At 35.3% G+C, this 27,049-nt stretch overlaps 1 protein-coding gene across 4 annotated transcripts in view; it reads left to right on the top strand.

The window, feature by feature from the left end:
- ttc7b (tetratricopeptide repeat domain 7B) overlaps nucleotides 1–27,049 on the top strand; it is a 77,670-nt gene that overhangs the window by 38,463 nt on the left and 12,158 nt on the right. The window contains exons 13-19 of one of the 4 annotated variants that reach the window (XM_056476810.1): nucleotides 2,559–2,616; nucleotides 2,710–2,782; nucleotides 5,574–5,734; nucleotides 9,657–9,773; nucleotides 14,751–14,848; nucleotides 18,253–18,417; nucleotides 22,647–22,697. In XM_056476810.1, coding sequence (XP_056332785.1) covers nucleotides 2,559–2,616; nucleotides 2,710–2,782; nucleotides 5,574–5,734; nucleotides 9,657–9,773; nucleotides 14,751–14,848; nucleotides 18,253–18,417; nucleotides 22,647–22,697 — 723 coding nt within the window. The remainder of the gene's footprint in view (nucleotides 1–2,558; nucleotides 2,617–2,709; nucleotides 2,783–5,573; nucleotides 5,735–9,656; nucleotides 9,774–14,750; nucleotides 14,849–18,252; nucleotides 18,418–22,646; nucleotides 22,698–27,049) is intronic. The other 3 variants (XM_056476812.1, XM_056476811.1, XM_056476813.1) reach the window with 3 other exon arrangements.

The raw sequence follows: 27,049 nt of genomic DNA, 5'->3' as shown, positions 1-27,049 counted from the left end.
TAATACTGTCGTTAAAAGAGTCTTGCAGATGACAGTGCAATACTTTTTTCTTCCACACACTTGTATAATAGCACCATTGTGGTCCAGTGGTCGGCACGTTGCGTAACGACGCCGCCGGCTAGAGTTCGAACCTCACCTGAGTAATTTATTTTTTGTTTTTTTCTTCACTTTAAGTGATTAGACATATATTACTATTTGGGTTACTTATGTAGGTGTACATATTTTATTTATTTTTGTGTGACCATCGTTACAAAGGACTGGATATATATAAGGAATTTTGCACAGAATATATATTCAGATATTGCAGGAATGGACGTTGTGATGTTTTAAAGAATAGTGTTGGAGATTTAGCTACCCTTTAATGTTCTCATATTAATGAAAAACATTTGAAGTTCTAAAGCAGCTGTTTTCTTGAAAAAGACGTGATGGTGTCATTAGAAACTGAATAGGAAATGACATTATTTTAATATAGTCAGTCGTGAACTGAGGTGGGCCAGTCTAAGGCTTAAAACTCCAGGGCTGAAAAGGAGTCCCACTCCGGCCCATGTAAACGTGTGTCCTAAAAGTTTGAAAACCCCTGCTTTAAGGCAGTGATTCCCAACCCTGTTCCTGGAGGCACACCATAGTACACATTTCAACCTCTTCCTAATCAATCCCACCTCAACTCATCAGAACATAAGAAGAGACTCCAAAACCTGAAGTTATTGGGTCTGATAAGGGGGACGTTCAAAATATGCACTGTTAGTGTGCCTCCAGGAACAGGGTTGGGAAACACTGCTTTAAGTTATAGTAGTACCATGTAGTTCAGGGGTTCTCAGTCTTGGTCCTTGAGCTCCAGTGTCCTGCAGATTTTAGCTTTCTAGAAACATCGGCTGTTTCTAAATTCCAAGAATGCAGAGAATGGACTTGCGTTCTTCTGAAGACCGGTCTTGCCAGGTTACCTCGTCTACAGAAAATATATAATTTTTACAATCAGATTAAAAAAATGTTTTTAACAGCTATTACCCCATATAGATCCCCAATCCCCCCACCCCGTTATATGAACATCAGGAAGCACAGAATAACTACTTTAGACCAAGCTATTTGATCAATCACATAAAATTTGACATTCATAGTATCAGATTAGGGTTAAGTGTCCAAGATTTCTTTGACATCACCTATATCGATTTTCCACACCGTCAGAATATGGTTGATCCGTTCTGATGACAGTTCCAGATACAGTATTTCCAATAGTGAATGCAACTAGTGATTAACAGAGAGATCATGAGGGGGTTTTCACCTCTGTACCAACATTTTCTTTGTAGCAGTTGAAGCAGCTATTTTAAAGTTTACAGACCTTTGCATTTAAGGGAAATTAAGAGTTATCATTCAATAATAACATTACAGGATGTTTATAAAAACTAATTTTTGTAACTTTAAACAAAATGTCCAGCACAGAATCCCAAAGTTTTTGCACCTCTGGACATTCCCACATCATATGTAAAGAGGTATCTGGATGCTGTGGTTTACAGAACTTACAATAAGGATATGGAGATAAACCTGTGATATGTCGTATACGTGTAGTTAAACATGCCCTGTGAATAGTTTTAAAGTGAAAACTAAATGTAATTATTTGAAAGAATTTCGACTTTCCTATTAGCATATATAAAAAATCATATCTTTAATATTTGTATAACATTTTCCTCAAAAAATCTACAGTATTGGGGCTGTAAACATGGTAGTGATTAATTTGCAGAAACTGTGACTGTGACAAATTAGTTTTGTGATTATATAATGTTTTGTCAGTTTGATTAGTTTTGTCATTGTGCATATGTATTTTTTTTTTCAATAAAAATATCATTTTATGCATTATAATTGTTATCATGCATACGTATGTTCACATTTTCATTCAAAGTTTACCCCAAAATAAAAATCACATCATCATTTACTCTCCCTCATGTGGTTTTAAAGATTTATGAGTTTCTTGCTTCAGTTGAACACAAAAGAAGATCTTTTGAAAAATTCTGGTTTCATAATAAAGAATATAAATACTACAGAAGTCAGCATTCTACCAGCATTCTTCAAAATATCTTCTTTTGTGTTCAACAGAAGAAATTCAAATAGGTTTTGAACAAGTGAAGGGCAAGTAAATGATGACAGAATTTTCAGTTTTGGCATAACAATCCTTTTAAGTTTTAATATTATTTAGTAAAATAGAAATGCTATGAGACCAATGTAAATGCAACCAGGAAAATGGTCCTAGGATAAATTGTGCTTTACGTAGATCCATGCTGATGTCTAGTTAATATATCGGAGTACCATTATTATAATCCATTAATAACTCATAACCCTGCTCTTTCCTTATATAACCCGTTCCGTACCTCTATGCAATAACAATTACATAATTCATAATTCTCTCAGCGTACTCTTAATAATTACTCCATATCCCCCCCCCCCCCCCTCTCTTACGCCCTCAAAATCCCTTGATACTGTTTCTCTGACAACAAGGTATCAGAAGATTCTGTCTTGCTTTATCTTGTCCTTACCATCTTCATATGCTTTTTTGTTTGTCCTTACAGCATCTCTGCGAGGAATGCAAGAAGAGTATCAGAAAAAAGCTCTGAGCGCTTTCCAGAGGTGATTTTCAGATCGTCCTAAATTCCTCTCTTTCTCTTGTTCTCTCACGCTGATGAAAATCTCTCTTTGTCTCTGTGTCTTTCTATATCTTAGGGCACAGAGTCTTTCCCCCACTGATCATCTGGCTGTTTTCTACCTGGCGCTGCAGCTGGCAATATCCCGACAGGTAGGAGAAGCAACATCTGCTCCTTACACACAGGTAGTGAGAAACAAAATGTCTTAACACGCACAATAGTTGTCAGGCTGGTTGTTTTGCTTCCGATTACTCTTTATGTCTATACATTTTCACATATAGGGCTGGCAATAAGGCCACAAAAATCACTATATATTTTTCCATGTCATTTGTGACATTCTATTAACATCATGACATTGGTATATTTAGCTCAAAAATTACAATCCTGTCATCATTGACTCGCCCTTAAATTGTTCCAAACCTTTATGAGCTATAATGGCTGAAGCAATATTTCAATGAATATTTTAAATTAAATTATACCGTTTAATTTACAATAAAACATCTCTTTTTGTTTTTCTCACATAAGGTGCAATGGTATGAATTAAAACATTGGTGAAAGTGTGTATCTGTTCTAAAAAAAAATAAAAATTTAAATGGTAAGACTCCAAAAAGATTACAGTAAAACTCTGTTAAGTGGTTAACAGAAGTAGAGCTTAAGTTCTGGCAGCCACAACTGCCATTTTTATTGTAAATTCCACAGATATTTTACAGTGTGTTTTTAAATTATTATTATTAATATTATTATGATTATTATTATTAATAATAATGATAATCTTGTGGCATCGTGGTGGCGCAGTGGGTAGCACAATCGCCTCACAGCAAAAAGGTTGTTGGTTCGAGCCCCGGTTCAGTCAGTTGGCATTTCTTTGTGGAGTTTGACTTAAAAAGGTAAAAATGTTATCGCCTTCGCTACTTTATTAGAGAAGAGAAGAATATTACTTGAGTGGAAATCAGCAGCCCCACCTAAAGCTTCATTGTGAATGTGTGACCTTGTTTTATAATTGAAGTTAGAGAAAATTAAATATTTAATGAAGGGATCTGTCCAAAGATTTTATGAGACTTGGCAACCTATGATCACATTATTTGAAAAAGACCTTAAACAGGTTTAAATGTGATCACCAATATTGTTTGGTTTTATATTTATGTAGAAGACCACTATAAATATGTCAGATAATTTATTTGTATTATCATTTAGGTATTTATTTATTTATTTATTTGAATTATTTTTACAATTGATATTGTCTAATTGTAAATGTATACAATTTGAATACAATGTAAATGAATACAATACAAAAAAACCTTTTTTTGCTTAATATTAAATATTTTTATCTATTTCTGTTGCAATTTTATTTCTAATTTAATTTGCTTGTTAATTTATTTCAGTAGCAAGGGTCACTATAGGGAAAAATTACAACCTTGATTGTACAGTGTTTTGTTAAAGCTTGGAAAAAATCCCAAATATAAATGTTTTAAAAGAAAGTTTCATATTATAGGTTGTTTTAAATCATGTGGTTCTGGTGATGCGCGAAATTCAGATGGAGGGCAGGAAGTAAAAAAAAAATGTATAGAAAACACAGAGGACAGTCCGTATTTTTGCGATTTATACTATATTCCAAAGGAGGTATAAAAATAAAATAACCACATATGTTAAGCATGATCCTTATATCATGAAGAGGGCAGAGTTTTCTACTAAAGAAAAATATCTTTGCCTGTCATTGAGGCGGTAAATACTGTATAATTACGTTACATGAAAAACACTATAGTGTTTGGAAGCATACTATAGATAATTACTTGAATGAAACTGTCGTAAGTATTATATTGTTGCTTTGGAAAAACAACGGTAGTAATAAATTATTTAATAGGCTTCAGTTCTCTACGCTATAATCACAATGCACCACTGTTTACACTAACGTTACAGTATTTATTACAGTTTATCAGTTTACAATGCTACAGTATTCAGTAACAAAGAGTTGTACACATTACACACTTTACTATGTGATTCAAAAACATGTTTATTATAAATTCCTCCATGCGAATACCTTCCAGACATCACGAAATACAGATGAAAGCATACAAAAGTGTGGACACATAGTCCACATTATTATTTATTTATTTTTGTAAGGGGGAAAAGTGGTCCACAATAATAACCATCTAGTTCTGTCGCAAGGGTTGCATTTCTTTTTTGTTCTGTCGATGAACTTACCAACAAGCATTCACCACTGCCCCGCATATAGACGTTCACGTTACAGTTGTTTATTCTGCCGAAACATCAGTAAAGACTTGGATTATTGCAAAACAAGACGAATATTTCGTTGCAGTGATTACATTGCAGGGTACGTTTTTATTTTCTCCTGGAATTTGTATAAGTGTGTAGGTGTTTGTGTCTGATTTTTATACAACACATTAACATATAATACACATGGCCCGGCCTGTATATAATCTTTATTGGTGCTGTCAAATGAATTATTGCGTTTAAAAAAGTTGGATGTATTGAAAAAATGTTTATTACATGCCGCATTTTCTTCCGTTTTTCAGCGAGTTTCTTGAACGTTCTCCCCAATATGAGCAAAAACGTTTGGAAGTCTATCAAAGCTGTTTAGCATTTCTTATTTTGGTCGATTCAAACAATTATAAACCACATAAAACAGAAATATTTTGAGGGTCTGGTAGCAAATCCTATGTAGAAGAACCACTTCTCTATCTGAATTTTGTGCATCATCATAGTGGATGCATTGTTTTTGTCTAATGAATATCTTTACTTATGTTTCACCCAATTCTAGCCACATCTGACTCTGCTCACTAAAGGAACATAGTTCTGTTTTCGTTCTAGTCTGTCTCTCTCACCAAATGACAGTCTGTTATTTTTCCTCCTGGTTTTTCTATCGTCTCATTTAAACAGTCATCTAATAAAAGTATCTCTTGTGTATATGTGTGTGTGTGTCAGATTCCAGAAGCGCTCGGTTATGTACGACAGGCATTACAGCTGCAGGGCGATGATGTTCACTCGCTGCACCTGCTGGCCTTGCTGCTGTCAGCTCAGAAACACTACCACGATGCTCTCAACATCATCGAGATGGCCCTCAGCGAATACCCAGAGAACTTCATGTGAGTCCAACAAAACCGCTGTCACACTAAATCTAACCTATCGAGCCTCACTCCGAAGCAGCCTTGTTGTTTAAAACTGATGTCACCACCCAATCAGAGAAAAGGAAAATACCTTTTCTTGGCTAAGAGAACCAATCAGATGATTCCGTGTTCCTCTACACAGCATTTATAAAGCCACAAACACACACACACAGCAGTAGGCAGTGTTTAGACAGTTAAAGGCATGCCACAGTGCCCACTTTAATGAGAATGTTTGTGTTTGCTGTCGCAGCTGGGATAGATGGGTACATATCTGCTGCTGGCATCATCAATTAGACAACTTAGAAGTGTGTGTGTGTGTGTGCGTGTGTATGTGTGTGTGTTGGATGTTTTGAGCACTGGCCAGTCCCCACGCAAATTCCCTTCTCATTGGATTTGATCAGAGTCGCCTCCATCTGTGTGTGTGTATGTGTGTGTGTTGTCGCCCTTCCGGCTGTGTGCTTCAGCCACTTACATAATAGAAAAAAATACAACAGCTTTCTTTTTCCTCCAATCCTATGGCTCCCCTTTTCACCCTGTTTTTCCCTGAAGGGTTTTGGTTGTGCAAATGTGTGTGTGTGTGTGTTCAGTGTGTGTGTTTCCATGCATTTGCTTCACTGCCTTGAAAGGAAATGCACCAGAACATCCAGCCCTCTTTATTACACACACACAGACACACACAGGATTAATTCAGCAGTTGTGTGGGCGTCCTAGCTGTGTAGCGTGCAAACACAGGAGAGATGAAAGAACGAACGGCTGATGAGAATGCGCCTTCAGAATTAGCTGAACTCAGATCAGCGCAGCTTTTAGACGCTGCTCAGAATGATCTTGGTTCAGACGAGCGGCTGCAGCAACAGAGAGCTGCTGAAGAGAATCCTCTATATATGGTCTCTGCTTTTCACACACACACACCAGCTGCATCTTCTCACAAGCTGCCATATCTGATTATTGAAAAATGCCCATCTGCACTCTCCATGTTGCGAGCAGATCTGCTGTCTGCAAAAAATGTGTGGAAAATCCAGGAGTTAGCAGGGGGATTCTTTATGCACTCATTAGCAGACAAGAGCCAATTTACTGAAAACCTTCAGTATTACTAAAAACACTCAATATAACACACTTCTGAATCAGTGCTGCACGATATTGGAAAAATCGGACATTGCAAGATTTTGTTCTCCTGTGGTAAATATTGCAATATGAATATCATTTGACCAGATTATATTGAATAGCTCTATTTTGATAGATTTCATTCACTTAGATAGTTTAGGATGGTCAAGATTTTTTTATGCAGTGCACATGCCTAAATGATAATACATTACAAGCATATACATATAACGACGCAAAGATATTCAGGCACAGAAATTGAACAATCAAACATAAAATAACATGGTTTAATCATCATTGTATAAACATTTAAAAAATAATAATATTTAATAAAATCTTTATGTTTCAATCTTTAATAAATAATCTAATCCTGCAATGTGACTATTGTGGATACACACATTACGATATTGATGCTCAAACGATATATTGTGCAGCCCTAACCTGATTATTGGAATATAATTGTGCATTATTATATTTTGTGTGTCTTTGCTGCCAATTTATACCTGAACTTTCAAATCATAAAATGATTTTAGTACCATGTTAAATATAATATTTAGAAAATCTCACCATAAAATAAAATGAATAACCAGTTTTTTTGTACACTATAGGTAAAAGTATATTTTTAAGTATTTTTCAAAATTATTTATATATATATATATATATATATATATATATATATATATATATATATATATATATATATATATATATATATATATATATATATATATATATATATATATATATATATATATCAGTTGAATTTTTTTTCTTTTTTTTAATTTCTTCCAAATGATGAGCAGTTTTAAATTTTTTAAAAACCATTTTAAGGTCAAAATTATTATTGATTTTTCTCAACACATTTCTAAACATAATAGTTTTAATAACTCATCTTTAATAACTGATTTATTTTATCTTTGCCATGATGACAGTAAATAATATTTGACTAGATATTTTTCAAGACACTTCTATACAGCTTAAAGTGACATTTAAAGGCTTAACTAGGTTAATTAGGTTTACTAGGCAGGTCAGGGTAATTAGGCAAGTTATTGTTTATGATGGTTTGTTCTGTAGACTATCGAAAACAAAATATAGCTTAAAGGGGCTATATTTGACCTTAAAATGGATTTTAAAAAAATTAAAAACTGCTTTTATTCTAGCCTAAATAAAACAAATAAGACTTTCTCCAGAAGAACAAATATTATCAGACATACTGTGAAAATTTCCTTGCTTTGTTAAACATCATTTGTGAAATATTTAAAATATTTTGATCACAAACAAAACGGTAATATTCTGAATTATTATTATAATTTAAAATTGATGTCTTATTATATTTTAAGTATTAATTTAGCTGTGTCTCAGAGGCTGCATCCGAAGTCCACACAGGCCGAACCAAGTCTTTTAAAATTAAACGATCTAGCCTACAGAGGACAGATCTCATCACCAGCAAACGTAACAGCTGCTGTTAATAAGCAGTAATAAAAATTGTAATGACTTTTTTTCAAAGTGATTTTAAAACGTATTTTAAGCAATCTGAAGGCAAAACAAAGTTTACAGAAGCTGGAAATATATTTCCTTAGATGTAAACTGTCTATAAAATCACTCTTTAGTGAGACATGTCATACTCTTTTTGTTTTTTTAACATGTGTTTAGATATCCAAGTAAAAGAAACCTAATGCATACATTTAATCCGGAGTTTTCTTTTTAATAACGTCCTGCCATTATGAGCACGCAATTAATCTTGGGAAGTTCGAGGCCATAAAGGAAAAAGACAGCCCTCGTCGCGCCGCGATAACACGATGCCCTTCGGAGGATGCAGCCTCTGAAATGAGACACAACTTTTGATGACAGCTTAGATTTCAGCATCTTAAGTTCAGTCTTTATTGTCACATGGTCATTTCTGAAATCATTCAGAATGCTGTGGTTTGTTGCTCAAGAAACATTTGTTATATTTATCACTGTTTAAAGGTATATTATAGGTTTTTATTACAAAATAATACATAATAAACAAATATATATTAAAATAAATATTTTTTAAAAAGCTCAAACGTCAAAAACAATTATGTAATTCTAAGAAAAAATTTAAATTATAAAATTATAAGTACTTAAAGGAGGTTAAAAAAGGTTATGAAATACAGTACACTTTCTTTCAAAGCATGTAAAGTTGTGATGTTTACTTGCAGTATTTAAGTTTTTTATTTTAATGACGTAGTTAGACAATATTGGATAAAAATCTAAAATCAGCTATTGATTTAATGATCATAACATGAAATCAAATAATCAGTGTAGAACTTTTCAATGTTTTGATATCATTGGCCCACGAACGATTACTGCTAGTTGTCACAACTCTCTATAACAAGAGGCGCTTCAATCATAACTTGATGTTATAACAGCTATCATAACATTAATCATCAATATGTGGAACGTTCAGAAGTTGTGAAAATTTAAAATGTGAAGCAGGAAATACGTCAAGACCATTGTTATTGTTTACATCTTTCAAAATGGTCTCTTACAGTACAGTTGTACAGTTACAGTACGTCTTCATTGACTTTTTCTCCAGTTTATTTTATCACAGAGATGAATCTATCAGTTTGTTCTGTTGATGCTTGTGTTAGCCCAGCAGAATGAGACCAAACATCTTGACCCTAGTTAAAATTTGGCATGTAAACGCCTTTCAGAGAAGATTTACACTAATTCATCTTTAACAGTTTTCAATAAACCTTTCTGTACTCTCTTGTTTATTAAACACTGCATTAGACATTCAGAAGGAAGATTAACTTTATTTTTTTTAATCGTCTTACAGCCTTTTATTCACTAAAGTAAAATTGGAGACGTTGTGTCGAGGCCCAGAAGAGGCGTTACTCTCCTGCAAACGCATGCTGCAGATCTGGAAATCCTGTTACAACCTCACCAACCCCAGGTATACTCACACACATACACACACACACACACACACACACACACACACACACTCCAGCTGTTGACACATGAATGTTAGAAGCTCAAATGTCGGCACTCGCCATCACACATCGGACAGCACAGCATGTCTCTCTGACTGTGAGGAGCTCACCACACCTTCATTAAAAATAAATAAAAGCACAGCTCGTACCAGTGCTGCATACTATGATTCAGTCCTGCTTTCTTTCTTTCGCTCACTCTCTCGTTCTAATGGCTGAAATTCCAGCCCCTCGCTGTCAGAACACACCAGCTATTCCTGTCAAACTGTCTTGAACTCAGTACCTGGTGACAATCCACCAGAGACCAATTAGTGGGCAGACACGCTTACCAAACTCTGCCATATATTCAGAGTTCCTTCTGCCAAATGCTGAGCTCATTCTCCTTAAACCTCAATGCTAATCAGACTCGAACCCAGAACTTTTGCCATTTCCACTGAGGTTAAATTTAGTGTTGTTCAATTCACCTATATCTTATGTCTTTGGACTGTGGGGAAAACTGGAGCACCCGGAGGAAACCCACGTGAACACGGGGAGAACATGCAAACTCCACACAGAAATGCCAACTGATCCAGCCGGGACTCAAATCGGCGACCTTCTGGCTGAGGCAACAATGTTAACCACTGAGCCACCGTGTCACCTATTCTGAATTCATTTAAATATTTTATAGATTAGAATGATGCACATTTTTGTTCATTTCAGTCCCACTTATGAAGTAGATTAAAAAATGTAGTACTCATAATGTACACAGAGAAAGATTGGGCTCTATTTTGACGATCCATGCGCCAAGTGCAAAGCGCAGGGCGAAAACGAATTAAGGGCGTGTCAGAATCCACTTTTGCTATTTTAAGGATGGAAAAATCAGCTTTGCGCCGTGACGCATGGTCTTACAGGGTTGAGCTTATTTTCTTAATGAGTTATAGGTGTGTTTTGAGAATAAACCAATCAGAGTCTCATCTTCCATTCCCTTTCAGAGTCAGTTGCATCGTGGCATGGTGCATTTACTATTTAGCCTACATGGCGGACTTTGTAAGTGGAAAAACTGAACACTTCACTAGTAAGAAAACAGTTAAACAGATAATCAACAGTGCGAGAATGAGAGATGAGCCTCCTCATTATTTACTTTCACTTTCACTCTCTTGGATAGGGAAACGTCTTGTACGCACAGACATCCATCAGCCTACATAATTTTGTTTGTTAAGCGCAAATATTTGTTTCAAAACTATTTCTAAATTCTGTTCTAATTTCCAGAAAACGAATAAATGAACAATAATAACGAAGTGTGCTCAAAAAACTGAGTTATATCCAAGCACACATGCTGCGCCCCATATGGTCTAAAACCTGACAGGTGGGCAAATCTAAGCTTGTTTTTAATCAAACTAATATAAATATGCATATAATGAATAATACTGCTAATAATAATAATAACATTATACAAAAGCAAATTGTTATGAATAAACAGAAAAAGCCCACCGAGATGAAGAAGGCCTGAAAGTATGGTTTTTATATTTATGTAGGCTAGAAAATAATATTTTTTGTAATATTTTAATCCTTTAATTCTTTTTCATTTGTAAAGATATTTGCGTATTGCTGTACATACTGTGTGTATTAAGCAATGTGTAAGTGAGGCGCACAACTAACGTGCTCTGCGCTGGACTACAGACCTGATTTGATCTGGTCTATTGAACAGTCTATTTAAGTTCCTCATAATAGCAAGGCGCCAGCAATGTGCCTCAACACGCCTCCCTTTTTGGACCAGAACGCCTATGGGCGCACATATGAGTGCAAATGCATTTGCTATTTAAACAGTGTGGCGCAAAATGTCAAAACGACTCTTGCACCGAGTTGAAACTAGCAAACAACAATTGCGTTGCGCCTTGCGCCACATTGTGCCAGGTGTATGATAGGGCCCATAATAGTGATGTTTTTGTGCCATATTCACTATTGGATATTTTTAATCTATCACTATTGAAACTGAATGATTTTTTTTACATTTTAGATTACTTTTGGTATTATTGAATGTCTAGTTTAAAAAAGCTTTTTTAAATACAAATCATTTATGTAACCCCTGTGATGTTGTATAATTTGGATTGATGAATGTATTAAAATAAAATAAAAACATACAAAAAAGTAAATTATGATTTTTATCAACCAGAAATTGAATTCCTAGCTGTTTTCCTAAAGTTAAAGCAAATGCAGGAAAAGTTAATAAGGTCAGGACAGGAACGTGTTACATCACAAGCAACATACAGTATGCTGACATTTCAGCACTTGCAAATGGACAGCGACTGTTATGAAGCACTTAAATTACAGCGTAGTGCTATCATGTTAAGAGCATTTTTGGGAAATGCATATAAAGGGGTACAAATGATTGTTACCTATAACATAAGAACACTTGGAAGAGCTATGATTTATCAATATGGGTAAATGTTGCAAAGGAGGCCACTTAAAGGGCACCTATAATGAAAAAATATGTTTGGACAGAACTGTGTAGGTATAGTGTGTCCTATTGGGGGGATGTAAAGACAATAAAGTGGAGGAACTATGACGTCAATTTGTATGCAAAAATCCGGAAGTGAGTTAGCATTTTAGCAGTTGCGGTTCCCTTGTCCCAAAGTCAATGGGTTTTTTAAATTGGGATTTCAGTTAAATCGCTTAAATGGTGGTTAACACAAACTCAGGATACTTTCACGTTTTGTTCTACGACATAAAACACATCAGTTACATCTCACTCTTGATTTTTTTAAATTGGTTACGCTTCTTTAAAAAGACGGTTGCTATCAAGTTGCTAAATGGGACAACAGGCGGTGTCGGAGACATCATACGTCATCATCAAGCTGAACTGGTCTGGAATGCAGCTCGCTTGTGTTGACCATTTTGATTTGTCTGTGATTTAAGTATTATTATGAATAGTATTTTATAGATTGTAGTATTTATCTAATTGGGAATTCACATTGTGTGTAGATAATGACTTCACTTGTAAAGACCATCAAGACAGATCAATTTATTGACCCTTTATTTTAATGAAACGATATTATGGAGATACAGCTTACTAGTGCAGCCTGTCACTTTCCTGCCCTCGGTAATGCAAACATGTGAATAAATGTGTAAAAATACATACACGTTAACTGTCATTTTAACATGATCAATACATTTTTTGTCGGGTTTTTTCTTCATCTGAACACATTTAACTCTGTCATAACTGCAATATTTACACTCCTCCTTAAAATGTATAGCATATGTGACTGTATGGGCTGCTTTTCGCTGTACTTCGTGACAAAAAAAAGAATATTGAATGTTGTTCTGTGTCCATAATGGAACTTGCAGTCATATAGACTTGTCCCTCACGGCTCATTTCTGTCATCTAAGGTAAGCGGGCTGGATGCACACAAGCGATACACTTATTTAAATATGTCTTATGATAATAACATGTAGGCACATTTATATAGTTTTAAAACTTTTACAACAATGGCAAAGCAAAAAAAAAAAAAATCCATTTCCCACGTAAAACTATCCAAAAGGCATGTGGGTATTTGTGTTTTTGCGTATTTATTTGTTTATAATATATAGCGTGGATTATAATATAATAAATGGTCATTTGTCATGGAGCATATTTCTAAAAATAAGCTTGAAAAGTTGTCTGTAGCAGGGTGGTGCTGACGTCACAGGCGAGCGCCCTGAAGGCACTGTAGTCCGTTTATAGCCTAATGCTAGCTTTTCAGTTCTTGGGTTTGCATTTAAGATCCAAAAGTGCTAAAAGTTGGATTTTTGTGTGAGGATTATCCGGCTGGACAAAGCGTGTAAGTGTAATGAAGTGTTTGAACACAGTTTTTATTATTTGCAATCTTCGAAAAACCTATGGGAAAATCCTATGGGAATTTTATCAAGGGAACCAGTTTTATGCTAGCAGCTGATTCGCCTACTAAGTAATGCCATAGTTCCTCCACTCTATAAGTCTCTTTTTTTTTCTTTTTTTTTCTGACGTTAAAATAGGAACAGTGGGCGGCAAGAACTAGCATTAAAGGCACAGGCAACAAAAACAGCTACGTTGTGTTCAGAGAAGAAAATCCAATATTCTGAAAGTTATAATAAATAATCTGAGGGGTATTTTGAGCTGAAACTTTACAGACACATTCTGGAGACACAAAAGACCCATCTTAAATCTTGAAGAGGGGGTAAAATAGGTGCTCTTTAATGAAGGCCGCAGATGCCTTTTGGGAGTTTGGACTGGTCACAAAATGTGGGAAATGTTATTATGCTTGGATTATTATTGCAAACAGGGCCATTTCTAGGGAGCAAGTCATTGTCACAAGGGTTTGGGCTCTTTGAAAGGGATCGTTATCCCTCATGTGATTTTAAACCTTTGTAAGTTTCTTTCTTCTGTTGAACAAAAGAAGATATTTTGAAAAATGCTGGACTCGTCGATCTCCATAGTGAGAAAAAAATTACTATGAAAGTCAATTGGTGCTAGCTGCCAGCATTTTTCAAAATATCTTCTTTTGTGTTCAACAGAAGAAACTCAAATAGGTTTTGAACAAGCAAAGGGTGTCTAGATTATAACAGAATTAAAATTTCTGCATGAACTATCCTTAAAATTTGGGCTGGTAACCAACCATTAATCAATACGCTGACAACCATTCAGAACACACAAGCAACCACATAGGAATATCTATTTAACCACACATAAAACCCGGTCCGTCTGGCAACAGCTCTCATTGTCTTCTAATTTTCAGTTATTACAGTACTTCTTTTCCAGATGAACAGTGTTGCAGAGGCGTTGTAATTGTGTGTGCTATAGCAGTGTGCCATGAGATGCTGAGTGAAATTTCTGAGGGTTTCATCATTCCGTGTGTATTGATGTGCAAGTAACACATCGCCTGCCTGAGTGCTTGACTCACTCTCTAATTTTAATGTCTTAATTGCTTCTTCTCGTCTGTGTGTAGTGATTCTGGAAGGGGGAGCAGTCTGTTAGACAGAGCTGTTGCTGACCGTCGCCAGCTGAACGCCATGACACTTCCTGACTTCAGTGATCCAGAGACAGGTGAACACACACACTCAAATATCTGTATCTCCATGGCTATTGTGGTAATGTTTTTTTTTCCACCCACTCACTTTTTTGGTGGGTTTGTGCCAACATGGCAACGAACATCAGCTTTCTGTCATTTTTATCTGCATTTCCTGCATGTCTCTCTCTCTGTCTCTCTCTTTATCTCTAACGACACAGATTTAGATATATGATAAGCTTCCACGTCCGTTATATAATTTAAAATGGAAAGATTTTGATTCACATTGACACTGATCTGAGAAACAAATGACATTAAATCATTTAAATAACATATTATAACATACATACACTACCGGTCAAAAGTTTGGGGTCAGTAGAATTTTTTTAAATAGGCTTCTCCTGCTCACCAAGGCTGCATTTATTTCATAAAAATACAGTACAAATTGTAAAGTTGTGAAATGTTATTACACTATAAAACAACTGTTCAAAAGTAGTTTATAATTTAATTTAATCATTTATTCCAGTGATTTAAAGATGAATTTTCAGCTTCATTAATCCAGTCTTCAGTCACATGATCCTTCAGAAATCACTCTAATATTGATTATTATTATTTTTATTATTATTAACATTAGTATAATTAATGATGATAATAATCATAATAAAAGCAATAATGACTGGAGAAATAATTTCATTTGAAACTACATACAATAAGAAAGACATTTTAATAAATATTTAACAATTTTTTTTACATTTAATAAATGCTGCCTTGATGAACAGAATAATTTTCTTAAAAAAAAAAAAAACATGAAAAAAAATAAAACTGACCCCAAACTTTTGACCGGTAGTGTATATTACATATGCCCCGCCAATAGTTGTCTATGTCACTTGGTGAAGTAACACTACTAGTCTGCCATTGTTGTTTTGGTTGGCAAATGGCAAATCTCATGAGTTTTTTTATGATTTGAGAATGATTACAGTATAATTTTAAAATCAGAAATTATTTTTCGGAAAGTGTGGCAGATTCCACTGTTGTATAAAAGTACAGCCATATGTCATACACATTTTTAAATTTCTTGTTAAAATCATTGACTTATCAGAATTCATGGTCTATGATAGATGATAGGTTATTGCACTTTTTTATGCGCTGCTGTGACCCATGAAAATCAAAACAAGGAAAACGATTCATTTAATTCCATTTAAGCTCCAAATACTTTTTGACACAGATGCGTTAATGTGCAGCTTTCCATATTTACACATCAGTAGGGCCAGACAGAATCTGCGGACATTTTTTGCTATTTCTGCGCAGAATTTTGTTTAAAAAAATCTGTGGATTTATGCGGAATGATTTTGGAAGTATTGTTGCTAAAAACTTAATAAATAAATTTAAAAAATAGCTTTTTAACTTTTATTTAATGTTTACAATGCAAATCCAAATAGATCTGCTTAATTTGTAAACAAAACAAGTCTCATAATATATACTAAAAGACAGAAAATATTACTATACAAAGTGTTTTGCAAATTATTATTATGTTCATAAATCATATGAACATTTTCATAGTAGTCATACTATTAGGTAATTAATTCAAAAACTAAATTAATATAAATTTAAACACATTTACACAAGTAAATAAATAGACTTAATGTCTGCGGATTTCTGCACATGCATATTCCGTATGGGCCTACATCAGTAACACCTGCTCAGTGTTGAGAAAACTTGGCCTGCCCAGTTTAGAAAATGAGGAAATATTATAGCCCTTTTTTCATCAACAAACCTGTAATTGATTGTATAAACCTTAAAAGATCCTGCATTCAACCACTGATGTCTCATTTTACAGCTAAATTCACATTATTTTTCCCAGTATCTTGTGCAGCAAGAAGAGTAATTAGAAAAAGAGGGCTGAAATGAGTGCAGGTGTTTATTTGCTGTGTTTGCACATCAGTAATGTTGGAGGGTTTCTGTGCTGTGTATGCAGACAGTAAACATGTCATCTTGCCTCCGTGAATCAGCAGTTACCTTTCCAGTCCTGTTTTCCTGCTACAGCTTTTCTGTTCTGGTGATTTGTTTTTATCATTAATTAGCCTTTCCATTATTTTAGGGCTGTATTGAGTTTAATTAAAATACACTCACCGGCCACTTTATTAGGTACCTGTGTCCAACTGCTCGTTAACGCAAGATTCAAATTAGCAAACCACATAGCAGCAACTGAGTGAATTTAGGCATGTAGACATGATCAAGATCTGCTGCAGTTCAAAACGAGCATCAGAATGGGGAAGTAAGGTGATTTTCACGCACAACCATCTCCAGGGTTTACAGAGAATGGTCTGGAAAAGAGAAAATATCCAGTGAGTGGCAGTTCTGTGGGCGCAAAGGCCTTATTGATGCTAGAGCTCAGAGGAGAATGGCCAGACTGGTTCCAGCTAATAGAAAGGCAACAGTAACTCAAATAACCACTCGTTAGATCCGAGGTATGCAGAAGAGCATCTATAAATGCACAACACGTTAAACCTTGAGGCAGATGGGCTACAGCAGCAGAAGACCGCACCAGGTGCCACTCCTGTCAGTTAAGAACTGGAAACTGAGGCCACAATTAACACAGGCTCACCAAAATTGGACAAAGGAAGATTGGAAAAACATTGGCTGGTCTGATGAGTCTCGAATTCTGCTGCGACATTGGGATGGTAGGGTCAGAATTTGGCATTGACAGCATGAAAGCATGGATCCATCCTGCCTTGTATCAATGGTTCAGGCTGGTGGTGGTTTAATGGTGTGGGGGATATTTTCTTGGCTCAATTTTGGCCCATTAGTACCAATTGAGCTTTGTGTCAACGCCACAGCCTACATGAGTATTGTTGCTAACCGCGTCCATCCCTTTATGACCACAGCGTACCCATCTTCTGATGGCTACTTCCAGCAGGATAATGTGCCATGTCATACAGCGCAAATCATCTCAAACTGGTTTCTTGAACATGACAATGAGTTCACTGTACTCAAATGGCCTCCACAGTCACCAGAACTCATCCCAGTAGAGCACCTTTGGGCTGTGGTTAAACGGGAGATTAGCATCATGGATGTGCAGCTGACAAATCTGCCTCAACTACATGATGCCATCATGTCAATATGGACCACAATCTCTGAGGAATATTTCTAGTACCTTGTTGAATCAATGCCAAGAAGGATTAGGCAGTTCTGAAGATAAAAGGGGTCCAACCTGGTACAAGTAAGGTGTACCTAATAAAGTGGCGAGTTTCATTAATTAAATAGTTCAGATTCGTGTTGAATTAACGCTTTTCTATCACAGCCCTAAATGTGTTGCATCTTTTCCTTCTGTATTTACTGGGAGCATTTTCCCCACAATATTATGTGTCCCCCCCTCCCCCTTTTTTTTTTTTTTGTTTTTGTCATTCACATCCCCTGTTCATTTTCTCATTTTTCCTTCTAGCCTCTCATGCCTCCTCCTCACTCTCGGGGTCAGAACCTGTATCTCCTCTTTTTCCTCTTTCATCCCTCTATTCTCCACCTCCACCCAAGGCCACAGAATCCACCCAGAGGCGCAGCAGCCATGCTTTCTGTGACCACGCCCCCCGCCGACGCTTCTCCTCCGCCAGTAATGCACCCTGTTTCTTGTGTGTGTGTGTGTGTGTGTGTGTGTGTGTGTTTATCAGCCAATAGCCTCGCACCGTTCACCTTTTGCCAACCAATCCCCAGCCACTAACCACTCTGCTTTGACTGAATAACCCCGCCCATAAGCCTAGTTCCTTTGGGATTTGGTGTTTGGTGACTTGTTTGCTGCTGCAGTTTGGATGTTTATTGAAACCTTCTTTGAGTTTTGAAGGACCATTTTGGAAGATTTCATTCTCTAAATATAGTCATCCAATAATGGGCTTGCATTGTTGTGAAGTTTACCAATCCAAGAAGCATATTTACCAGGATTTGTCAGGCCAAATTGACAGTTTTTCTTTTCTTTTCGGAATCACATTGCAGTAATACAGGATGAGAAAAAACATTGATCCTTAAACATCTACGTTAGTCAAATGTACAGTTACCTGAGTTATGGTGTGTCCAGTTATGGCTAATATCAGACATTAATTGAGTACAGGGGCCGATTTAAGACTCTAAATGCCGCTGGCAGGATGATGTGATGGTGTGGGTTCAGAGATCCAGTGGCCCGTGAGACTGACACTAAGCTCTTAATCTCCACTGAGAGGCTCCTGGGGAAACGACAGACCGAGAAGCAGTGACACTTGCTATCAGCTCGCCGTTTAAGACCCGGGATCATATCCACTAGTAACATCAGAGAGAGAGAGAGTTCATCAGGAGATTTCCTGTGTTAACTCAAACTCGTACATACTGTGGTTCTGTCACCTTTTTCTTCAACTAAGACGTTTTCTGCTTCTGGCCCTGCTTGCATTTTGTATAAACATCTGCTTCAGGTTTTCCAGTCAGACGAGACCCATTGCTGTTTACACCTGGTTTTTTATTTACATGCATTTCCTGTGACCACTTGAGGTCAGACTTTGATGGGAGAGTTTGCATAATATAAATATAACATTAATATAAAACACACTACTTTTCAAATTGGTCCTGAAAAGTCTTTTAAAGGGGTAAGTGTAGCATTTAGAAACCCATATAAGGAACACAGTTATAACAGTGGAGAGAAAACAGTAGTTAAGAAAGCATTTAATCATAACCTTATTCATAAAGGGTTCCCATGGGTCACAGAATTTTTGGAATATCATGGACTATTAAAAGGTCTATTCCATTCATTGAAAATTTGGATTTCATATTTATTTATTTGTTTGTTTGTTTGTTTGTTTGTTTGTTTTGGCAAGGACAGTGTACATTAATTAAAAAAACAATAAAAAATTATACAATCAATCAAGCATAATTAAGAAGCACTAAAATTGACATAGTTAAATGTACATGAACAAAATAAACTAAAAACATCAAAATTATGTAAAATAGATAAGATTAGTTAAAACATATAGGTATTTAAACAACAAAACATTAAGATGCCAAGCACAAGTGGTAACATGATAGGTAGGTACATGCTAATAGAAAGATTTTTAGATGTTTTTTGAACATATTATATATATTTTTTTGTTTGCCCAAGTGATGAAATATCTAGGATTTTTGTTTATCACTTTAAATTTTAGTTTCTGATTTATCAAATTGTAATATGTTTTTTAAAACTTATCTTTATTCTTATCACAATGTTTTACAGGTTTTGCCAAGCTATACCTGTTAACTTGGAAAACATGGCAGGATATTTCATGAACTTAGGCTACAAAATTACCACTTTAAACTAGTTGCTCTAGTTTCTCTTAGTTATTTTTCAAAATCGAAGGTAAATTATCTATTGTTGCATTTGGTAACAACTGTTAAATTGATGAAAAACGATATTCTGGATTAAACTATTTAAATATTATACAAAGCACAACAATGCCCTTTTTTTCTCTTATTAAAGAACATGACAATTCAGTTTTTAGTCCGTGAAAAGTCAGGAAATTGGACATTTGGATAAGAGTAGAAACCCTGTGGACATGCTTGTACTAGCAGCGCAATGCACTGACATAATGTTAAAAGACTAGTTATCTTAAATTACTTAATGATGGTTTGACTATAAAATATACTGAAGTCTATAGACTAGCTCTGAATATATTTTAATATATAACTATACTTTGAATTAATTTTGTTGCTTTGTCTGGCATTGACGTTACAATGAGTGCAGGATAGCTTTTATGGCATTATTCTGAAGCATTTATTTCACATGTCACAGTATGGAAGATTATTAAGGGCACGCAGTCATATTTTTTAATGGCTAAAAGCAAAATTATTCTCAGTCTTTATGCTTTCAAAGACAACTAAGGAGGACAGAGAAAGACTTATTTTTTAAGTTATTCTAATGGTTTTGGCCACCATTTAAACTTAGAGTGCATCTCAATCAGCTCTCAAGGTAATGGATCAGTTGCTTACATGAAACTGTTAAGGGCGGTGATGAGGTTGCTTCACGGCACATTGGGACACTGAGAACATGCATCCTCATTGTATAATATCAAAAATGGAATTTATAAACAACAACAGAACTAATATTTTGCATATATAAATTTAGTGATATTTTTAAAATTGCTTTACCGCTAAAAAATGTGATTGTTTCATATAGCAGTATTTCAACAATTAAACAGTTATAAATGCTTACTAGATTATTTAATTACCTGACTAGCTATGTTCCTTTATGTTGAATATAAATAAATATATTTTTTTTTTATAAAAAATATTTCTCATGTGTTGTTACATTTAATGGTTTGGATACCATGTTTCGTGTTTTCTGTTAAGAGCGCATGGTGAGCATTAATGATTTTTTTTACAGTGCATTGTAGGACTTTTCTGCCAGCAAACATTTCAAGTGCACTGTAAGAATTTTGCAATTGAGACAGAATTTAAAATGGCTGACTCCCTGATTCATTTTCTGACTACTGAACAAGGGAGCTGATTGAGACGCACAATTAGATTTGCTGCTGTCAATATATAATCAAAGATTTTCTTACTATAAGGGAGATGAAAATGTCTGTATTACTACCATTGAAAACTCGTAACACTAACTGCGGGTGCTTTCACACCTGTGAATCGATTCATTTGTTCCGCAACCTGGATTACAATTGTTACATTGTTGCTCTTTGTTCTTGGTGCAGTTGGCTTTCACACGGAAAAATTTCTAAACGGACCCAAAGAGCTAAAACAAGTCACGTGTGAATAAACTCTCCTCACATTGGTCAGAGTTTCAGTGTTTATTTAGCAGAGTCCCGCTCAGCTGTCAGGGGGGGTGGTGGTTTGGTGGAGTTTGACAAGGTGCGTGCGACGTGTCTGAAGAGCGAGGAGGGATGCGGTGGGGAGGGGTGAGAAGGGTGCGCGACGTATTTGAGGACCGGGAGGGAGACGCACGATTTCCGGGAGATTATCACTCATTTCCGGGAGACTCCCAAAATCTCCGGGAGACTTGAGATGTCTGGAATGCCCTTCCGCCCTACTCATAATTCTCTCTTCATATAGCCATATGCCTATTACATATCCATAAAACACTGTGATATAACCGGGCTCGGATCGTATTGCATTCTCACTACAATCGATCCGCTCCAGAGTTCATTTCAATCGAGCCAAGACCACCTCATTCAAGTGATCTCGGAGCGATTGTTTTGCCGCGGATCTGAGCGCAATTGCTGGATTCACATATGCCAAACGGACCGCGCTAATTGGTCAAACGAGACCGGTTCCAACACAAAAGTCTAGGTGTGAAAGCACCCTTAGTCCTCTGAAGCACATCTTAGCCAATCACACAGCAGCTTTGTTTCTCAATGCCAACATGCTTACATAGAGGCAGTGCTAGCCTTTTGCATTTTAGGCTAATGATTTCAGGCTTGCCTTCGGTAGACTTTGATATAATCATACAATTCAAAACACCAGGTGTAAACAGGGTCTTAATAATACTGTCTTTTGTAATGCTGTGTGTGTGATTCAGGCTCTCTGCTGTGACTTTTCTCCATGTTTGTGCATCCAAACCATTGTATTTACAGTAATGAAACCCGTGCACCTGCCTGTCTGTTTGTGGAGAGCTTACCAATTACAAATACAGGTTACCTGTCCATAACCTACACTATAGTCAGAACTCATGACACTGGTGTGTGTGGTATAAGAAGAAGACAAGATCTTTTTTATTATTCTTTTGGTTAATGTTTCTCTGTGAACTTTGTTGTTTGATGTTGTTGTTGTTGTTGTTTTTTTATTTGAATTTTTTATGAGTAATTGCCCCCTTTTTTGTTGTTCTTTTTGGTTTTCAAGGCAACCTTCCAGATGCTTTCTTTCATGGTTTTGACTCCTTTATTGGGGTTTGTAAGTAACTCTTGTTGTTACTGCTCTGTTACACACACACACACACACCTGCTTCATTGCCTCACTGGCCTTCTCCCCTTTGGCTGAGTGCACCCTCCACCTGTCTGTGAAGACACTCCAACACACTCAGCCATAATGTGTTCTATGGACGCGTTGCCTCTTACCTTTTGTTTTGCCCTCTTGTTGTGTGTCCTCTCCTGGCGTTTTGTGTCTCAGGCCTCTTTGTGCTGGAGAGAGACATAAATGCAGTCGTTTGGCCTCAGTACTTAATAATTAAAGAGACAGTATTGTTCCTCCAGGCCTTTCAAGCGAGGTTTGACACATACGGCTGCTTGAGCCAAATAGGTACACAATCAAGATTCTGACTCATTAGTTGTAATGATATAATTAGTTATAATTACTAAACTTGATATTATTGTTACCAGTTTGGCAAGGATCATCATTAATGTTGTTAATGAAGGGAGTCAGTAATTAAAATAGTGCTAAAATATATGTTTCACGTAAAAAAAGGCTTGAAATTGCTTTTAAAAGAAATATCTTATGCTTACCAAGACTGAATTTAGTGTAAATTTAGTCAGTAAAAATGACTAAATGAAATGTTTACTTTTTTAAAATATATTTTATTGTAATATTTACCCCAAAGCTTGTGAACAATAAAAAGTACTTCTCGTTTTCATATAAAATGCTGGCCGACATGGTCGTTATTTATTTTTTAAATGTTTTCTCGTATAAAAATCGTTTCTGAGATTAAAAAATGAACCTAAATACATTTGGTTCCTCGGGAGAGCAGTGACCTTGTCTAAAATGCGCTCTAATTTTTTAACCATTAATCCAAAATTAGATTTAAGCTCTTTTAATTCCATTTGACAGTCGACAGTTTAATCCCAGTTGAAGATTATTGTTTCATTTTATTCCAAACCTGAGTGAAGTTGACCACGTTTAGAAGGACTTTTACTGATCCTGTAATCATTTTGAAAGTTGTTATTATTCAAATCTTTATTATTTGTCATTAGGGACACTTGATATAAAGTGTGTGTGCGCTATCTGATGGAATGACACCCAGATCTCTGGACCGTAGATCACAAGCTCTAATTTCCTTTAGTGTCTCACATTTAGCAGCTGTTTCTCATGGCTCTGTTAGTAGAGCGATGAAACGTTTAAGAGGACGCCAGCACCGGTGTCATGATCTGTCTGAGTGATGCTCATTAACGTTTTCTAGCAATTTTAGTACATGCATTTTACTCCTTAGAGCATTTATTTTATGTTGGTAAAATTAGGTATTTGGTCACAATACTAACCCTTGGGAAACAGCGCAGTCAGAAGCAATTCAATTGTTTTCAATTGGGACAATTTGTGGCCATATACCAAAGTCTCCCATATTTCACACCCATCTCCAACCACCGTTTTGTTTTTTTTCCTGGAAAAGTCCAGTAATTCTCTACTTCAACCCCACCCCCCGTCCCGGTCCTCATCTTTTTGGCCTCCAACAACAGTTTCCCGGTCATTGACTTTTGTATTCGTGTGTGACATTGGTACATTTTAATCGAGATGATCTTTGTTTTTTATCTTTACTTTTTACTTTATTTTTTTTATATTTATTTTTAAATGAAGCTAATACTATATAATACTATGTAAATACTATAGCTTTCAGGTGTAAGAAAAAAGACAAATATGTTATTTTTAAGATGAACAATTAATTTTCAAATATATCCATTCACAAACCCTATAACCCTTACCTAGAATAGAACAAAACATAGCTGTTGATCACTTCAGTCTAAAATTACAAGTATTTGGAGAAACATAGCAATGTTGATAATGATATTAAATAACAAAAACAAACCAAAAAATTTAAATACAAAACCAAAACAAAAATAAATAAATAACTAAAGAATTTAGATTATACAGTTACGAATTAGAATTATTAAAACCCCTTTGAATTTTTTTCTTTTTAAAATATTTCCCAAATGATGTTTAACAGAGCAAAGAAATTTTCACAGTATGTCTGATAATATTTTTTCTTGTGGAGAAAGTCTTATTTGTTTTTTTTTCAGCTGGAATAAAAGCAGTTTTTAATTTTTTAAAAACTATTTTAAGCTCAAACTTATTAGCCCCATTGTTTGCTACTGTATATATATTTTTTGATAGTCTACAGAACAAACCATCGTTATACAATAATTACCCTAACATGCCTAGTTAACCTAATCAACCTAATAAGTTTTTAATTGTCACTTTAAGCTGTATAGAAGTGTCTTGAAAAATATCTAATCATGTCAAAGATAAAATAAATCAGTTATTAGAAATGAGTTAATAAAGCTATTGTGTTTAGAAAGTTTTAAAAATCTTCTCTTCATTAAACAGAAATTGGGGAAAAATAAACAGGGTGGCTAATAATTCTGATTGCAACTGTATATGCATATATAATTGTAGTGTATTACTTAATATGGTCAATACAATCAATAAAGTGGTGCCTTATCTTATAGAATTGTTTACTCCATCCCTTTAAAGATTTGAGCTAATTTAACTTTAGATTTATAAGCTCTATGTACTATTTTAAACTGAATTAGAGATTGTCGAGCTGTAAACAATTTTTAAAAATCATTATTTGACCATTTGTTCTTCTCTTGAATGGCAGTGCTTCTCAGATGTCAGTTTGACAGATTGGGATTGAAGTATGCTTAGCCATGCCCCCAAAAAGATGTGAGGAGCTCAAAAATAAGACCCCACTGACTGATCAATATTTAATTTCAGTTGTAATTCGACAAAGTGAAATAAACATCTGTAACAACTTCCGGTCCATGTAGACTTTAAATAATTACGGGAGTAGACGAATAATACCTGATGTTAAGAATCTATTAAAAGTGGGATACTCCAGTTGGTGCTGGTGAAGAAAGTACTGTCTCTTTAGAAGCATATCTGCTTTTTATGTGCGTGTGATGATGCTTTCTCACTTTTAGCATGGGGATCCATGCTCATGCTCTTTCTGCAGGCTGGTCTGATGCACCATGGGAGTCTGTTTGCGTGTGCACACGCATGTGCTTTAAAGAGATATGAAGCTGTTGACTTTTTATTAGAAAGTACTTCTCAACCTCAGCCTCATAAAGTGATGACAGCGCTTTGACCTCAGTGGCCTGTTGACTTTAACTACTTAAGTATAGTAAGAATTATTTAAAGCTGCAGCATGTGACGTTTAATGCTTTACCAGATAATAAAACTACAAATCATTTTAGCCAGAGCAGCTATGCTCTGTTTCTGGATATGAGGAGTCATGCAGGTACTGGTCTGCTCCACAGCTGGGAACGACACCATATGAAAGATTAATTCATGCTTATGAAATACATTTATTGAATTTTTCAACACTAAGGTTACATAGTGCAGCTTTAAATAGAGACTTACATGGATATTTCACACAGAAAACATTGTTCCAACCTGTATGATTTTTCTTTGTCTGTATAAATTATTAGAAGTGCCAAAATATGTATATAAAAATATATATTTATATTTGTACTATAAGTCTTCAGACATTATATGCTCAAGTTTAACATATTTTTGATCTCTCTATCATTGGTTTGATCCCTCCATCATTAGTTTAACATTTCATTTGATCATGTGCATATATGCATATTTACATACCATCGAAATGTTTGGGGTCTGTAAGATTTTTTAAAAATGTTTTTGAAAGAAGTATGCTTATGCTCATCAAGGCTGCGTTTATTTGATCAAAAATACAGTAAAATTTCAAACATTTTTACATTTTTTAAGTAAATGTTTCCATTTAATCTGATATAAAATGTAATATATTTTTGTGCTATCAGTTTTGAAAGATGTGCTTAAATTTAGTAGAAACTATCATTTTCAAGATTCATTTTTTTAACCCCAAGGTTAAAAAAATCAAGTTAATGTGTCTTTGTTGAATAAAAGTGTACATTTCTTTCCAAAAAATCTTACTGACCCCAAATCTTTGATAGTTATGTGACGACACATAAAGACATGTGGTGTCAGGAGAGTCATAAAGGTTGGGAACAACTCAAAGAAAAATAATCAAATTTTCATTTTCGTGTGATCTGTTTTTCTTTAAATAGAGATTATTCATACTTGATAGAAACTAGAACAGCCATAAATGACTGTTTCTTCATGTACTAAATGTCTGCTTCATGGTTTAACCTTGTTCATTTATTCTTGTGGCCTCCATGAGTTGTTTTTTTAAGGCAGTCGTATAGGCCGTTCATGAAGAGATCCCCTGGAAGCCTTTTAAACTCCGTACAGATGGGGTCAGATTCCCAGTGTTTGGTTCAGTGATCCATGGCTTTGTCCGCTGTCGCCATAGAAACACTAAAGATAGGAGCAGCAGCTAT

Source organism: Danio aesculapii, chromosome 17, assembly GCF_903798145.1.
Source record: "Danio aesculapii chromosome 17, fDanAes4.1, whole genome shotgun sequence".
In the NCBI taxonomy this organism is placed as follows: Eukaryota; Metazoa; Chordata; class Actinopteri; order Cypriniformes; family Danionidae; genus Danio; species Danio aesculapii.
The sequence above is the reverse complement of the archived record's forward strand: the minus strand, read 5'-3'. Positions and strand labels throughout refer to the sequence as shown.